Source organism: Chiloscyllium plagiosum, unplaced genomic scaffold, assembly GCF_037043375.1.
Source record: "Chiloscyllium plagiosum isolate Xiang-an unplaced genomic scaffold, Cpla_swu_hap1 HiC_scaffold_12, whole genome shotgun sequence".
Taxonomy (NCBI): Eukaryota; Metazoa; Chordata; class Chondrichthyes; order Orectolobiformes; family Hemiscylliidae; genus Chiloscyllium; species Chiloscyllium plagiosum.
Genome location: NW_028270150.1, coordinates 69028026 through 69046602, shown reverse-complemented (window position 1 = coordinate 69046602; position 18577 = coordinate 69028026). Strand labels below are relative to the sequence as shown.

General features: G+C 45.5%; 1 protein-coding gene across 2 annotated transcripts in view; it reads right to left on the bottom strand.

Moving 5' to 3' along the window:
• LOC122555077 (glycerol kinase) overlaps positions 1-18577 on the bottom strand; it is a 109587-nt gene that overhangs the window by 63682 nt on the left and 27328 nt on the right. For both annotated transcript variants that reach the window (XM_043700744.2, XM_043700743.2), the window contains exon 3: positions 16038-16144. In XM_043700744.2, coding sequence (XP_043556679.1) covers positions 16038-16144 — 107 coding nt within the window. The remainder of the gene's footprint in view (positions 1-16037; positions 16145-18577) is intronic.

Below are 18577 nucleotides of genomic sequence, written 5' to 3'. Positions count from 1 at the left end.
GTGGTCAAATCAAATCAAATTTACAGAAACGGTTTGTTGCTAAGACATACCATTTGTAGCATTTTATGGTTAGTGACATGAGATAATGTAAGTTACATCAGGAAAAAAAATCATTAGGCGTTTTAGCAAGAATGTCAACACTTGCTATTGTGTCAATCACATTTGCAGGTCCTGACATATCTCTGTGGCAGTGACAAAAGAATCTTTCCCCACTAGATTCGAGATCAGGTCAACTCAGTGACAGTTTCAGAGCTGTGAAACTGACCTGCAAAACAATTTAGAGCTAATCTGACACAATGATAACATAGCCAAACACAATTTATGTACATACATGGAGAGAGACTAACATGCCCCAGTGCAGATCCCTGGGGAATGCTACATGGTAACATCTTATAGTGGCATTTTTTTGATCCTGCCTTTCTATCCTTTATCTCACAGCTAATTACCAAGTTATGTCACAATGCCATATCTGGTTCTCTGCATTTGTATTATTTTGCTAACATTCTGAGGATCAACAAAATGTGTGATGAAAAAAGGCAATGCCCCAACCTAAGTTGACCTCTGCTATTCTGATAGTTACAGGATGCAACAACACAATAACACAATTAGGAACATAAGTAGACCATATGAGGTGATGGCTCTGCTCTGTAATTCAAATGATCACGCTGATCTTAACTGAACCTTGGACTTCAACTCCACCTTTCTGCCTCCCCGCATATCAATCGATTCCCTGAGAAAAGAAACATCTGCCTACTCTAGCCTTAAAAGTATTTAATGATGAGTAGTCACAATCCTCTAAGATAGAGAATTCCCAAGATTCACAATGCTTTGATATGCTATATTTAACATACGTCTTATTTGTCATATACTATATCCCGAAATATTATTTTCTGAAAACAATTTTTTGCAGAAGATCAACTGTAGTTTGGAAAGTTTACGAAGATAATATGCATGGATATTATTTAATGCCAATGACATACTGACCTCACAAAATTAATCTACATCCACAAATCCATGAATATTATTCTTGAGCAGTACAAACTGATGCCAGCAGTTATAGGCTTTAGGTTCTTTCTAGTACAGTTTCACAGCTCTGAAATAGCCTCTTAGCTGACCTAGAGTCTAGTGGAAAAAGTTTCGTTGCTGCACAGGTATGCCAGGACCTGCATATATGATTGATATAATGCCAAGTGTTTAGTCACTCTTGCACTGATGCTATATTCCAGTTATGCTTCTATTACTAATATTAAAAATAACAGGTTTGGAGCCACCTAGTTTCACCTTCCGAACCATCTTCAATAATAGTGACATAACTAGGTCTTCCAATTGGGGCCAAATTTAGAACTGAATGTGTTTTGGTAAATTACAACTAACATTGCTGCCATTTCCTTGCTAATCACTTTTATTTGGCAAGTGAAGGAGGTATTAGGCACAAAGTCAGACAGCTGTCTTAGCTTTTAATATTTTCTCCAGCATCATTCATTTCTTCCTTATACAAAATGCATTAATTTTTACTTTTAACTTTCCACATAGTGCTGAGAGTTGACCTTTTTTAGTCATTGTGAAAACAGACACAAAGTACTCACTTAACAAATATGATAATTCCTAAATATTCACCATACTAGTAAAAGATGGTGGCACTCTAGCCTTGTGGTCAGATGTTTGTGGGTTAAAGTTTGACACCAGAACTTGAGCACAAACTTCGAGACTGACATTCCAATGTGGTGTTGAGGAGGCATTGCACTCTTAAAGGTAGCAATAAAGGATTAAATTGTGGCCCTGACCACTCCCTGAGATGTAAACAAGCTCTTGGCATTATTTCAAAGAAGAACAGGGGAGTTATTCTTAATAGATGGAAATATGTTGCTGGAAAAGCGCAGCAGGTCAGGCAGCATCTAGGGAACAGGAGAATCGACGTTTCGGGCATTAGCCCTTCTTCAGGAATGAGGAAAGTTGGTCCAGCAGGCTAAGATAAAAGATAGGGAGGAGGGACTTGGGGGAGGGGCGTTGGAAATGTGATAGGTGGAAAGAGGTCAAGGTGAGGGTGATAGGTCAGACTGGGGTGGGGGCGGAGAGGTCGGGAAGAAGATTTCAGGTTAGGGAGGCGGTGCTGAATTTGATGGATTTGACTGAGACAGGCTGGGGGGAGGGGAAATGAGGAAACTGGTGAAATCCGAGTTCATCCCTTGTGGTTGGAGGGTTCCTAGCCGGAAGATGAGGCGTTCTTCCTCCAACCGTCGTTTCGCTGTGGTCTGACGATGGAGGAGTCCAAAGACCTGCATATCCTTGGTGGAGTGGGAGGGGGAATTGAAATGTTGAGCTACAGGGTGGTTGGGTTGATTGGTCCGGGTGTCCCAGAGGTGTTCCCTGAAACGCTCCGCAAGTAGGCGGCCCGTCTCCCCAATATAGAGGAGGCCACATCGGGTGCAAAGGATGCAATAGATGATATGTGTGGAGGTACAGGTGAATCTGTGGCGGATATGGAAGTTTCCTTTGGGGCCTTGGAGGGAGGTGAGGGGGGAGGTGTGGGCGCAAGTCTTGCACCTCCTGCGGTTGCAGGGGAAGGTGCCGGGAGTGGAGGTTGGGTTGGTGGGGGGTGTGGATCTGACGAGGGAGTCACGGAGGGAGTGGTCTTTACGGAATGCTGATAGGGGAGGGGAGGGAAATATATCCTTGGTGGTGGGGTCCGTTTGGAGGTGGCGGAAATGGCGGCGGATGATGCGCTGTACATGGAGGTTAGTGGGGTGGTAGGTGAGGACCAGTGGGGTTCTGTCCTGGTGGCGGTTGGAGGGGCGGGGTTCAAGGGCGGAGGATCGGGAAGTGGAAGAGATGCGGTGGAGGGCATCGTCGACCACGTCGGGGGGGAAATTGCGGTCCTTGAAGAAGGAGGCCATCTGGGATGTGCGTTTTTGGAACTGGTCCTCCTGGGAGCAGATGTGGCGGAGTCGAAGGAATTGGGAGAATGGGATGGCGTTTTTACAGGGGGCAGGATGGGAGGAGGTGTAGTCCAGGTAGCTGTGGGAGTCGGTTGGTTTGTAGTAGATGTCCGTGTTGATTCGGTCGCCTGAGATAGAAATAGAAAGGTCGAGGAAGGGGAGGGAGGAATCTGAGACTGTCCAGGTGAATTTGAGGTCGGGGTGGAAGGACTCACGAAGGACTCAAAGCCCTCCGCTTCTTTCTTTCCCGCCGTACCGAACAGTACCCTTCCACAGACACCCTCCTTCGACTGACTGAACTGGTCCTCACCCTGAACAACTTCTCTTTCCAATCCTCCCACACAAGAACTCCCCACCTACGTTCGGGACACCACCCATGCCCTCCACCTGCTTCATGATTTTCGCTTCCCCGGTCCCCAACGCCTTATTTTCACCATGGACATCCAGTCCCTGTACACCTCCATCCCCCATCATGAAGGACTCAAAGCCCTCCGCTTCTTTCTTTCCCGCCGTACCGAACAGTACCCTTCCACAGACACCCTCCTTCGACTGACTGAACTGGTCCTCACCCTGAACAACTTCTCTTCCCAATCCTCCCACTTCCTCCAAACGAAAGGAGTAGCCATGGGCACCCGCATGGGCCCCAGCTATGCCTGCCTCTTTGTAGGATATGTGGAACAATCCATCTTCCGCAACTACACTGGCCCCACCCCCCACCTTTTCCTCCGCTACATCGATGACTGTATCGGCGCCGCCTCGTGCTCCCACGAGGAGGTTGAACAGTTCATCCACTTCACCAACACCTTCCACCCCGACCTCAAATTCACCTGGACAGTCTCAGATTCCTCCCTCCCCTTCCTCGACCTTTCTATTTCTATCTCAGGCAACCGAATCAACACGGACATCTACTACAAACCAACCGACTCCCACAGCTACCTGGACTACACCTCCTCCCATCCTGACCCCTGTAAAAACGCCATCCCATTCTCCCAATTCCTTCGACTCCGCCACATCTGCTCCCAGGAGGACCAGTTCCAAAAACGCACATCCCAGATGGCCTCCTTCTTCAAGGACCGCAATTTCCCCCCCGACGTGGTCGACGATGCCCTCCACCGCATCTCTTCCACTTCCCGATCCTCCGCCCTTGAACCCCGCCCCTCCAACCGCCACCAGGACAGAACCCCACTGGTCCTCACCTACCACCCCACTAACCTCCATGTACAGCGCATCATCCGCCGCCATTTCCGCCACCTCCAAACGGACCCCACCACCAAGGATATATTTCCCTCCCCTCCCCTATCAGCATTCCGTAAAGACCACTCCCTCCGTGACTCCCTCGTCAGATCCACACCCCCCACCAACCCAACCTCCACTCCCGGCACCTTCCCCTGCAACCGCAGGAGGTGCAAGACTTGCGCCCACACCTCCCCCCTCACCTCCCTCCAAGGCCCCAAAGGAAACTTCCATATCCGCCACAGATTCACCTGTACCTCCACACATATCATCTATTGCATCCTTTGCACCCGATGTGGCCTCCTCTATATTGGGGAGACGGGCCGCCTACTTGCGGAGCGTTTCAGAGAACACCTCTGGGACACCCGGACCAACCAACCCAACCACCCTGTAGCTCAACATTTCAATTCCCCCTCCCACTCCACCAAGGATATGCAGGTCTTTGGACTCCTCCATCGTCAGACCACAGCGAAACGACGGTTGGAGGAAGAACGCCTCATCTTCCGGCTAGGAACCCTCCAACCACAAGGGATGAACTCGGATTTCACCAGTTTCCTCATTTCCCCTCCCCCCACCCTGTCTCAGTCAAATCCATCAAATTAAGCACCGCCTTCCTAACCTGCAATCTTCTTCCCGACCTCTCCGCCCCCACCCCAGTCTGACCTATCACCCTCACCTTGACCTCTTTCCACCTATCACATTTCCGACGCCCCTCCCCCAAGTCCCTCCTCCCTATCTTTTATCTTAGCCTGCTGGACCAACTTTCCTCATTCCTGAAGAAGGGCTAATGCCCGAAACGTCGATTCTCCTGTTCCCTAGATGCTGCCTGACCTGCTGCGCTTTTCCAGCAACACATTTCCATCTCTGATCTCCAGCATCTGCAGACCTCACTTTCTCCTCAGTTATTCTTAATAGCCTGGCCAGTTGTTCCATCAATTAGTAGCATAAAGAGAGATTATCTGGTCGTTATTCACATTGTTGTTTGTGGGAATATGCGGTGAATAAATTGGTTGCCATGTTTCTTACATTACAACAGCAATCTGAACATTCAAAACTGATTTGATGATTTAGCACTTCTAAAGTACTTCATTGCTGCAAATGTTTTAAGTTTCAAAAGCACTACATAAATGCAAATCTTTCTTTTCCTTTAAAGTCTTGCCTTCAATGGATACACATTCCTTATCACCATTCTCTTGCTTGGAAGATATTTCAGAAACTTTTACTTGTTCTTGAGGGGAACGGCCGCAGGGGGTCCCTGCACTGGCTGCTTCCTCCCAGTCCCCCTCACTGTCACCCATCTATCTGCCATCTTTGGAGTTACTACTTCCCTAAAGCTCCGATCTATGACCCCCTCTGCCTCCCGAATGATCCTAAGTTCATCCAACTCCAGCTCCAGTTCCCTAACACGGTCTTGGAGGAGCTGGAGATGGGTGCACTTGTGAGGGGGACGACTTACCAGGGGCATGTAACGTGGCTCAGGCCTCTGGCACAGAGCCTGTCCCCGTTACTCAAAAGGGAAGGGTGGAGAAGAGCAGAGCAATAGTAATTGGGAACTCGATAGTTCGGGGCACAGATAGGAGGTTTTGTGGGAACGAGAGAGACTCACGTTTGGTATGTTGCCTCCCAGGTGCAAGGGTACGTGATGTCTCTGATCGTGTTTTCCGGGTCCTTAAGGGGGAGGGGGAGCAGCCCGAAGTCGTGGTCCACATTGGCACCAATGACATAGGTAGGAGGAGCGCTGAGGATGTTAGGCAGGCTTTCAGGGAGCTAGGTTGGAAGCTCAGAGTTAGAACGAACAGAGTTGTTGTCTCTGGTTTGTTACCCGTGCCACGTGATAGAGAGTCGAGGAATAGGGAGAGAGAACAGTTAAATGCTTGGCAACAGGGATGGTGCACGAGGGAGGGATTCCGGTATTTGGATAACTGGGGTTCTTTCTGGGGAAGGTGGGACCTCTATAAACAGGATGGTCTACACCTGAACCTGAGGGGCACCAGTATCCTTGGTGGGAGGTTTGCTAGTGCTCTTGGGGGGGGGGTTTAAACTAACTCTGCAGGGGCATGGGAACCCAGACTGTAGCTTTAGGGTGCAGGACCTGGAGTGTAGGGAGGTTAGGAACATGGCATCAATTTCAAAGGAGGGTGCCTGTAAACAGGAAAGTGGTTTGAAGTGTGTATACTTCAATGCAAGAAGTATACGAAATAAGGTAGGTGAACTTGCACCGTGGGTTGGTACCTGGGACTTCGATGTTGTGGCTATTACGGAGACATGGGTAGAACAGGGACAGGATTGGCTGTTGCAGGTTCCAGGGTTTAAATGTTTTAGTAGGGTCAGAGGTGGGGGTAAAAGAGGGGGAGGTGTGGCATTGCTTGTCAAAGATAGTATTACAGCTGTGGAAAGGACGATGGATGAAGACTCGCCATCTGAGGTAGTTTGGGCTGAGGTTAGGAATAGGAAAGGTGAGGTCACCCTGTTAGGAGTTTTTTACAGGCCTTCTAATAGTCCTAGAAACGTAGAAGAAAGGATTGCGAGGATGATTCAAGAGAAGAGTGAAAGTAATAGGGTGGTTGTTATGGGGGACTTTAACTTTCCTGATATTGATTGGGAAAGCTATAGCTCAAGTTCGTTAGATGGGTCAGTGTTTGTCCAATGTGTGCAGGAGGGTTTCCTGACACAATATGTAGATAGGCCAACAAGAGGTGAGGCCATACTGGATTTGGTTCTGGGTAACGAACCAGGCCAGGTGTTAGAATTAGAGGTAGGTGAGCACTCTGGGGACAGTGACCACAATTCGGTGACTTTTACTCTAGTGATGGAGAGGGATAAGTGTGCACTACAGGGCAAGAGTTATAGATGGGGGCAGGGAAATTATGATGCTGTGAGGCATGACTTAGGATGTGTGGCCTGGAAAAGTAAGCTTCAAGGCAAGGGTGTAATTGATATGTGGAGCTTGTTCAAGGAGCAACTATTGAGTGTCCTTGATAAGTATGTGCCCGTCAGACAGGGAGGAAAGGGTCGTGTGAGGGAGCCGTGGTTTAATAAGGAATTGGAATCCCTTGTTAAATGGAAGAGGGCGGCCTATGTAAAGATGAGGCGTGAAGGTTCAATTGGGGCGATTGAGAGTTATAAGGTAGCCAGGAAGGACCTGAAGAGAGAGCTAAGAGCAGCAAGGAGGGGACATGAAAGGTCCTTAGTTGGTAGGATTAGGGAAAACCCTAAGGCTTTCTATAGGTATGTCAGGAATAAAAGAATGACTAGGGTAGGAATAGGTCCAGTCAAGGATAGTAGTGGGAAGTTGCGTGTGGAGGCTGAAGAGATTGGGGAGACACTGAATGAATACTTTTCGTCAGTATTCAATCAGGAACAGGACATTGTTGTCAATGTGAGTACTGAGTCACAATTAAATAGAATGGATGGCTTTGAGGTATGTAGAGAAGAGGTGTTGGAAATTCTGGAAAGGGTGAAAATAGATAAGTCCCCTGGGCCTGATGGCATTTATCCTAGGATTCTCTGGGAAGCAAGGGAGGAGATTGCAGAGCCATTGGCCTTGATTTTTATGTCCTCGTTGTCTACAGGAGTAGTGCCAGAAGATTGGAGGCTAGCAAATGTGGTTCCCTTGTTCAAGAAGGGGAGTAGGGATAACCCTAGTAACTGTGGGCCGGTGAGTCTCACTTCTGTTGTGGGCAAAATCTTAGAGAGAATTGTAAGGGATAGGATTTATGAACATCTGGATAGGAATAATGTGATCAAGGATAGTCAGCATGGTTTTGTGAAGGGCAGGTCGTGCCTCACAAACCTTATTGAATTCTTTGAGAAGGTGACTAAGGAGGTGGACGAGGGGAAAGCAGTAGATGTGGTGTATATGGATTTTAGTAAGGCGTTTGATAAGGTTCCCCATGGTAGACTACTGCAAAAAATACGGAGGTATGGCATTGAGGGTGAGTTGGAGGTTTGGATTAGGAGTTGGCTGGCTGGAAGAAGACAGAGGGTAGTAGTTGATGGCAAAGGTTAATCTTGGAGTGCCGTCACTAGCGGTGTTCCGTAAGGATCTGTTTTGGGACCATTGCTGTTTGTCATTTTTATAAATGACCTGGAGGAGGGGTTAGAAGGTTGGGTGAGCAAGTTTGCGGATGATACGAAAGTCAGAGGAGTTGTAGACAGTGAGGAAGGATGTGGCAGGTTACAGCGGGATATAGATAAGCTGCAGAACTGGGCAGAAAGGTGGCAAATAGAGTTCAATGTAGCTAAGTGTGAGGTGATTCACTTTGGTAAGAGTAATAAAAAGATGGGGTACTGGGCTAACGGTCGGATACTTGGTAGTGTGGATGAGCAGAGGGATCTTGGTGTCCATGTACACAAATCTTTGAAAGTTGCCACCCAGGTAAATAGTGCGGTGAAGAAGGCATATGGCGTACTGGCTTTTATTGGTAGAGGAATTGAGTTCCGGAGTACTGAGGTCATGTTGCAGTTGTATAAGACTCTGGTGCGGCCGCATCTGGAGTATTGTGTGCAGTTTTGGTCGCCATACTATAGGAAGGATGTGGAGGCACTGGAACGGGTGCAGAGGAGGTTTACCAGGATGTTGCCTGGTATGGTAGAAAGATCGTATGAGGAAAGGCTGAGGCACTTGGGGTTGTTTTCATTGGAGAAAAGAAGGTTTAGGGGTGACTTGATAGAGGTGTATAAGATGATTAGGGGTTTAGATAGGGTCGACAGTGAGAATCTTTTTCCACGTATGGAGTCAGCTATTATAAGGGGGCATAGCTTTAAATTAAGGGGGGGTAGGTATAGGACAGATGTTAGGGGTAGGTTCTTTACTCAGCGAGTCGTGAGTTCATGGAATGCCCTGCCAGTAGCAGTGGTGGACTCTCCCTCATTATGGGCATTTAAGCGGGCATTGGATAGGCATATGGAAGATAGTGGGCTAGTGTAGGTTAGGTGGGCTTGGATCGGCGCAACATCGAGGGCCGAAGGGCCTGTACTGCGCTGTATTCTTCTATGTTCTATGTTCTATGTTTACTGTTAGCTTCAACCTTTTTTATACCTTATTATTTTCTTTTTTTTTATTGTGGTTCTATTTTACTGGATATTTTCTTGAATGCACACAAATTTTCCTGTATGCTTAAAACTGGCTCTTATACATTGAGTAACAATGGTCAGAAAAGTCTTTAATAGAATCTTTAATTTTTAGGGGTATGTTTTGATTTTGTATTTTATTAATTCATTACATATATATTTCTAATTATCCACAGGTATATTCATTAAATGTTCAGAACAGTTTAATGTGGTCATTTAGGTTCGATCACTTTGAAACCCAGTTTCATGATGCGTCTTTCTCACACTCAAACCTCATATTAAATTCAATTACATTATGGTTACTTGCCAAAGATGTTCCTTTGTCATCAAATCATTGACTAACTCTCTCATTTACTTGTCACTATACCTGGCATGTCTACTCAACAACCATTTTAAAAACATTTTTTGAGCATTCTAGAAATTAATTGACTTTGAAAATTGTTCAGCTTCTCCCAGTTTATGTAAAAACTAAATCTCCTGATGCAAGTGCATTCTTTTTTTCTGAGTACCTCAATAATCTCTGGTTTAACATACCTCTCCTTCATATTACAATCAAGGATTTCATACTTAAGGACAACTGGAGTTTCATTTTCGTGGTAAAAACAATGACTGCAGATGCTGGAAACCAGATTCTGGATTAGTGGTGCTGGAAGAGCACAGCAGTTCAGGCAGCATCCGAGGAGCAGAGAAATCGACGTTTTGGGCAAAAGCCCTTCATCAGGAATAAGGGCAGAGAGCCTGAAGGGTGGAGAGATAAGCTAGAGAAGGGTGGGGTGGGGAGAAAGTAGCAGAGAGTACAATAGATAAGTGGGGGAGGGGATGAAGGTGATAGGTCAAGGAGGAGGGTGGAGTGGATAGGTGGAAAAGAAGAGAGGCAGGTAGGACAAGTCATGGGGACAGTGCTGAGCTGGAAGTTTGCAACGAGGGTGAGGTGGAGGGAGGGGAAATGAGGAAACTGTCGAAGTCCACATTGATGCCCTGGGGTTGAAGTGTTCCGAGGCGGAAGATGAGGCGGTCTTCCTCCAGACGTCTGGTGGTGAGGGAGCGGCGATGAAGAAGGCCCAGGACCTCCATGTCCTCAGCAGAGTGGGAGGGGAGTTGAAATGTTGGGCCACAGGGCAGTGTGGTTGTTTGGTGCGGGTGTCCCGGAGATGTTCCCTAAAGCGCTCTGCTGGGAGGCGTCAGTCTCCCCAATGTAGGGAAGACTGTATCGGGAGCAATGGATACAATAAATGATATTGGTGGATGTGCAGGTAAAACTTTGATGGATGTGGAAGGTTCCTTTAGGGCCTTGGATGGAGGTGAGGGAGGAGGTGTGGGTGCAGCTTTTGCAATTCCTGCGGTGGCAGGGGAAGGTGCCAGGATGGGAGGGTGGGTTGTAGGGGGGGCGTGGACCTAACCAGGTAGTCAAGGAGTGAACGGTCTTTGCGGAAAGCGGAAAGGGGTGGGGAGGGAAATACATCCCTGGTGATGGGGTCTTTTTAGAGGTGGCAGAAAAGTCAGTGGATGATTTGGTTTATGCGAAGGTTGGTAGGGTGGAAGGTGAGCACCAGGGGCGTTCTGATCTTGTTACAGTTGGAGGGGTGGGGTCTGTGGGGGGAGGTGTGGGATGTGGACGAGATGCGTTGGTGGGCATCTTTAACCGCGTGGGAAGGGAAATTGTGGTCTCTAAAGCAGGAGGCCATCTGGAGTGTTCTGTGGTGGAACTGGTCCTCCTGGGAGCAGATACGGCGGAGGCGGAGGAATTGGGAATACGGGATGGCATTTTTGCAAGAGGTAGGGTGGGAAGAGGTGTAATCCAGATAGCTGTGGGAGTCGGCGGGTTTGTAAAAAATGTCAGTGTCAAGTCGGTCGTCATTAATGGAGATGGAGAGGTCCAGGAAAGGGAGGGAGGTGTCAGAAATGGTCCAGGTAAATTTAAGGTCAGGGTGGAATGTGCTGGTGAAGTTGATGAATTGCTCAACCTCCTCGCGGGAGCATGAGGTGGCGCCAATGCAGTCATCAATGTAGCGGAGGAAGAGGTGGGGAGTGGTGCCGGTGTAATTACGGAAGATCGACTGTTCTACGTAGCCAACAAAGAGACAGGCATAGCTGGGGCCCATATGTGTGCCCATGGCTACCCCTTTGGTCTGGAGGAAGTGGGAGGATTCAAAGGAGAAATTGTTAAGGGTGAGGACCAGTTCGGCCAAACGAATGAGAGTGTCGGTGGGAGGATACTGTTGGGGACGTCGGGAGAGGAAAAAACGGAGGGCTTGGAGGCCCTGGTCATGACAGATGGAGGTGTAGAGGGATTGGATATCCATGGTGAAGATGAGGTGTTGGAGGCCGGGGAAACGGAAGTCTTGGAGGAGGTGGAGGGTGTGGGTGGTGTCTTGAACGTATGTGGAGAGTTCTTGGACTAGAGCGGATAGGACAGAGTCGAGGTAGGTAGAGATGAGTTCAGTGGGGCAGGAGCATGCTGAGACAATGGGTCGGCCAGGGTGGTCAGAATTGTGGATCTTGGAAAGGAGGTAGAACCGGGCAGTGCGGGGTTCCCGAATACTGGAGTTTTCATTTACTGAATCACCCTGACTGAACTCCATTCCATGTACTGTTGTACACATTATGTTCATTGGATGGCTACTGTTCGTCTGTTCTGAATATCCATTTCAACGATCCTGGAGCCAAGTAAGATTAGCTTACAATTAAACCTGGCTCTCAGGAACGGTTGCTATATTTATACACTTTGAGGTCCTCATCCAAGAAAGAGCTGGCAATTTATTGGACTTTGTTTAGCTCGATTTAGACATCTCGTGCCCTACAATAAGTTATTGTGAAAGAAAAGGAGTACATTTTTTGTTAATTCATATGAAGGATGTTGTGTAGGTCTGGAGTTACTGTCCATCTCAAATTGATCTCAAGAAAGTGATCGTAAACCACCTTCTTGAACTACCGTCAGTCTCTGGGGTAGTTTTGCCCACTGTGCTATTAGGAAGGGAGTTCAAGGATTCCAGCAACAACAAAGGTGTGGGTATATAGAGAGTCATAGAGATGTATAGCATGGAAACAGACACTTTGGTCCAATGCCAACCAGATATTCCAAACCAATCTAGTCCCACCTGCCAGCACCCAGCTCAGATCCCTTCAAACCCTTCCTATTCATATACCCACCCAAATACCTCTTAAATGTTGCAATTGTACCAGACTCCACCACATCTTCTGGCAGCTCATTCCATACACGTACCACCCTCTGCGTGAAAAAAGTTGCCTCTTAGGTCTCTTTTATATCTTTCCACTCTCACCCGAAACCTATGCCCTCTAGTTCTGGACTCCCTGACCCCAGGGAAAAGACTTTGTCTATTTATCCTATCCATGCCCCTCATAATTTTGTAAACCTCTATAAGGTCACCCCTCAGCCTCCGACGCTCCAGGGAAAACAGCCCCAGCCTGTTCAGCCTCTCCCTGTAGCTCAGATCCTCCAACCCTGGCAACATCCTTGTAAATCTTTTCTGAACTTTTTCAAGTTTCACAACATCTTTCCAATAGGAAGGAGACCAGAATTTCACACAATATTCCAACAGTGGTCTAACCAATGTACTGTACAGCCGCAACATGACCTCTCAACTCAATACTCTGACCAATAAAGGAAAGCATACCAACTGCCTTCTTCACTATCCTATCTACCTGCGACTCCACTTTCAAGGAGCTATGAACCTGCACTTCAAGGTTTCTTTGTTCAGCAACACTCCCTAGGACATTACCAATAAGTCCTGCTAAGATTTGCTTTCCCAAAATGCAGTACCTCACATTTATCTGACCTAAACTCCATCTGCCACTTCTCAGCCCATTGGCCCATCTGGTCCAGATCCTGTTGTAATCTGTCTTCACTGTCCACTACACCTCCAATTTTGGTGTCATCTGCAAACTTATTAACTGTACCTCTTATGCTCACATCCAAATCATTTATGTTAATGACAAAAAGTAGAGGGCCCAGCACCGATCTTTGTGGCACTCCACTGGTCACAGGCCTCCAGTCTGAAAAACAACCCTCCACCACCACCCTCTGTCTTCTACCTTTGATTAGATTAGATTAGATTTAGATTAGATTTCTTACAGTGTAGAAACAGGCCCTTCGGCCCAACAAGTCCACACCGCCCCGCCGAAGCGCAACCCACCCATACCCCTACATTTACCCCTTACCTAACACTACGGGCAATTTAGCATGGCCAATTCACCTGACCTGCACATCTTTGGACTGTGGGAGGAAACCGGAGCACCTGGAGGAAACCCACGCAGACACGGGGAGAATGTGCAAACTCCACACAGTCAGTCGCCTGAGTCGGGAATTGAACCCGGGTCTCTGGCGCTGTGAGGCTAACCACTTGAGCCAGTTCTGTATCCAAATGGCTAGTTCTCCCTGTATTCCATGAGATCAAACCTTGCTAATCAGTCTCCCATGGGGAACCTTGTCGAATGCCTTACTGAAGTCCATATTGATCACATCTACTGCCTGCCCTCATCAATCTTTTTTGTTACTTCTTCAAAAAACTCAATCAAGTTTGTGAGACATGATTTCCCACGCACAAAACTATGTTGACTATCCCGAATCAGTCCTTGCCTTTCCAAATACATGTACATCCTGTCCCTCAGGATTCCCTCCAACAAGTTGCCCACCACTGAGGTCAGGCTCACTGGTCTATAGTTCCCTGGCTTGTCCTTATTGCCCTTCTTAAACAGTGGCACCACGTTTGCCAACCTCTAGTCTTCAGGCCCCTCACCTGTGACTATCGATATACAAATATCTCAGCAAGAGGCCCAGCAATCAGTTCTCTAGCTTCCCACAGAGTTCTCAGGTACACCTGATCAGGTCCTGGGGATTTATCCACCTTTAACCGTTTCAAGGTATCCAGCACTTCCTCTTCTGTCATCTGGACATTTTGCAAGATGTCACCACCTATTTCCCTACAGTCTATATCTTCCATAACCTTTTCCACAGTAAATACTGATGCAAAATATTCATTTAGTATCTTCCCCATTTTCTGTGGCTCCACACAAGGCTGCCTTGCTGATCTATGAGGGGCCTTATTCTCTCCCTAATTACCCTTTTGTCCTTAATATATTTGTAAAAACCCTTTGGATTCTCCTTAATTCTATTTGCCAAAGCTATCTCATGTCCCCGTTTTGCCCTCCTGATATCCCTCTTAAGTATACTCCTACTTTCTTTATACTCTTCTAAGGATTCACTCGATCTATCCTGTCTATACCTGACATATGCTTCCTTCTTTTTCTTAACCAAACCCTCAATTTCTTTAGTCATCCAGCATTCCCTTTCACCCTGACAGGAATATACTTTCTCTGGATTATTGTTATCTCATTTCTGAAGGCTTCCCATTTTCCAGCCATCCCTTTACCTGCGAACATCTGCCTCCAAACAGCTTTCAAAAGTTCTTGCCTAATACCGTCAAAATTAGCCTTTTTCCAATTTAGAACTTCAACTTTTAGATCTGGTCTATCCTGTTCCATCACTATTTTAAAACGAACAGAATTATGGTCGCTGGCCCCAAAGTGCTCCCCCACTGACACCTCAGTCACCTGCCCTACCTTATTTCCCAAGAGTAGGTCAAGTTTTGCACCTTCTCTAGTAGGTATATCCACACACTGAATCAGAAAATTGTCTTGTACACACTTAATAAATTCCACTCCATCTAAACCTTTAACACTATGGCAGTCCCAGTCGATGTTTGGAAAGTTAAAAATCCCCTACCATAACTACCCTATTATTCTTACAGATAACTGAGATCTCCTTACAAGTTTGTTTCTCAATTTCCCTCTGACTATTGGGGGGTCTTGAGAGGCTGGTAGTTTGCAACCTTCTTAATCCTCTGCAGTCCATGTGACAGTCAGGACCAGAGAGTGTAGCATCATTTTATATGGAGATGAGGAGGAATTCTTCTCTGAGTTGATAGTCTTTGGAACTGTGCTACAGAGAGGGAGGGCAGGATCCTTATGTATATAGAAGGCTGAGATAGACAGAATTCTCAGATTCTAGGGGAATCAAGGGTCATGGGGAAAATGCTGGGAAGTAGGTGTGAAGAATGTTAAATCAGCCATGAATCTACCGTAGGCCTCTGAGGTAAAATGGCCTACTCCTGTTCTTATTTCTTACGGTCTCACTGTCTGTTCCAAAAATGTAGGGACAAAACTTTTAAGACGGTGAATAGGATTGCTTTGTATTAGATGGTGTTGAACTCATGCAGGATCCATCCCTTATGTTTTGTCAATGGTAAATAGGCTTTTGTGGAATCTGGAGTCGAATTAAATGCCACAGAATTCACAGGCTTTGACCTGCTATTGTAGCCAGCGTATGTATTTGGTTGATTGAATTAAGTTTCTGGTCAATAGTACCTCCCGGGGTATTAATGGTGGGAGGTTCCACTATAGTAATGGAATTGAATGCTAAGGTCAAACTGACACGTGCGGCACAAATGTTTAGTTAATGCATTTATTACACAAGTTCATTTAGTTTTGATATCAATGCTTCCTTACTTTAAAAACAGCAAGAAACTTGACAGATCTGGCAGCATCTATGGAGAGTGTGACGAGAAACATTTAGTCCAAAATAACTATTAATTTTGAAACAACTGAACTTGAATTGTTTCTCTCTCCACAGATCTGCTGATTTTTGCTAGCACTTTGTTTTTATTTCATAACTCTGGAATACTTTATTTTTGTTTTTGCATAGTTGCATTGATTGTTTTCTAAGATGCTAATAAATCACACTATGTACCTAACCACAAACATTTACAAGTTAAATACCTTTAATACTGGAAACATCAATCTTCTGTTGCTTCAATTTCTCACATGATTTCTCAACACATTCAAAAACTGAACGCAAAATCTCTCTTGGATCCTCTTCTGCCCATCTATAGAATAAAATGAAAACTGTTGATCATTAAACTTGTTCAATATGTAAGAAAGGACAGGGAACAACAAATTAGCAACTGAAGGGCAAGTTGTACCTGTTAGATTTTATATGCAGAGGTAAGATTTGATGTCATGACATTACCCATTTCAAAATATCACATAACATTCTCAATTATCTCATGTTAATTTGTCTATACTGAAAGAAACACAAGGCAGAGGCTCCTTTCCCATCCCATTTAGATCTACCTTATTTCTCATCAATGTTGACTTACATCCTCACACATACTCACACTGTCTGACTTGAAATTATTACAATTCAATTGTTACGAAGACCCACTAACATTCAGACCAAACAAAACCTGGTCAGTATTACTGGAAGATATAGCTTGCCTGTTGAGAAAGAATGTCTTACTATAAGGAACAGTGATCAGTCTGACAATTCATCATTCAAAATTAGCAGAAGAGTCTGCAAGACTAGCATAGAGTCTAACAGAACTATTAGTAGCTACCTGCTTCAATGTTAACTAACTCTCCAGACTGGAAAACAAGAGGAAGACATTCAAGACATTAAGCTCCAGTAAAATGCAGACTGTTCCGTCTCCAGTTGTCCTGTACATGACACTCCGTGTTAGACAGCTCCATAAGCAAAGGGGCATTGCTGATTGGTGCCATTCAGCAATATATTCATTGTTGAGGCCAACCACTTTAATATTTTATTTTCCCCATGAGTGATAACGTTCATGCATTGGATATTGTCCTTTCTAATAAAGACAAAGAGCTCTTAGCAATAATCCCAAATCTGCACCAAAATTGGAGGTGTAGTGGACAGCGAAGAAGGTTACCTCAGAATACAACAGGATTTTGATCAGATGGGCTAATGGGCTGAGGAGTGGCAGATAAATTTAGATAAACCTGAGGTGCGGCATTCTGGGAAAGCAAATCTTAGCAGGACTTAATACACTTAATGGTAAGGTCCTAGGGAATGTTGCTAAACCAAGAGACTTGGCGTGCAGGTTCATAGCTCCTTGAAACTAGAGTCACAGGTAAATAGGATAGTGAAGAAGGCTTTTGGTATGATTTCCTTTATTGGTAAGAGTATTGAGAGGTCGTGTTGCGGCTGTACAGGACATTGGTTTGGCCACTTTTGGAATATTACGTGCAATTCTGGTCTCTGTCCTATCGGAAGGATGTTGTGAAACTTGAAAGGGTTCAGAAAAGATTTACAAGGATATTGCCATGGTTGGTGGATTTAAGCTATATGGAGAGATTGAGTAGGCTGGGGCTGTTTCCCCTGAAGCATTTGAGGCTGAGGGGTGACCTTATAGAGGTTTATAAAATCATGAGGGGCATGGATAGGAAAAATAGGCAAAGTTTTTTTTCCCTGGGGTAGGGGAATCCAGAACTAGAGGGCATAGGTTTAGGGTCAGAGGGGAAAGATATAAAAGAGACCTATGGGGCAACCTTTTCACGCAGAGAGTGGTACGTGTATGGAATGTGCTGCCAGAGAAAGTGTGGAGCATAGTACAATTCAAACATTTAAAAGATATCTGGATGGATATATGAATAGGAAGGATTTGGAGGGTTATAGGCCGGGTGCTGTCAAGGGGGTCTCGATTAGGTTGGGATATCTGGTTGGCATGGACGAGTTGGACTGGAGGGTCTGTTTCTGTGCTATACATCTCTATGACTCTCTGATAAGATTCAAAAAAGATGCAAGAAAAAAGGTATCAAAAATCATCAGAACTTGAGCAGGTGTAGGCAAACCAGTCAATGAGACTGATCTGCCATTCAATAAGCTTACAACTGCTCTTCTATCTCAAATTCATATTCCCACCTTATCCCCAGAATCCCTTTATTTGCTTACTATTTCTATTGATGATTTTCTGTTGATCTGTCTTCAATATGCGTAATTATTGAGCACCCACAAGTTCCCAAATGGCAATAATTCTAAAGATTTACAGCCATTTCAGTGAAGAAATATTACCTCATCTCAGAGTCTTAAATGGCCATCTCTTTATTCTGACACTATAAACCTTTGTTCTAAACAGCTGAGGGAATCATGCCAACAGTCAGTTACTCTAAATACTCAAGCTTTCTGTACAATGTTTAAATGAATGTAAACCCATTATTATTCAGGTTACTGAATTAGGACTAGTCAGAAGGATATTTGAAACATTTTTGAACTCAATCAAACCCGTAGTCAATAAAACTTGCCATAATACCATCCAAAAAAGAAACAGAAGAGATTTCAAAATGCCAGGCTTGAAGTGCCTCGTGCTTGATTTCTACACTGCAATAAGGAACTCATTACTACATTGAAACTGGAGGGTTGGACAGGCTGCACAAAAGCATGTTTTAAAAGGATATTATTCCTTCATATTCTCCTTTTGAAATTCTAACAGCATTTGGAAAATTACAGCATATTTGAACTT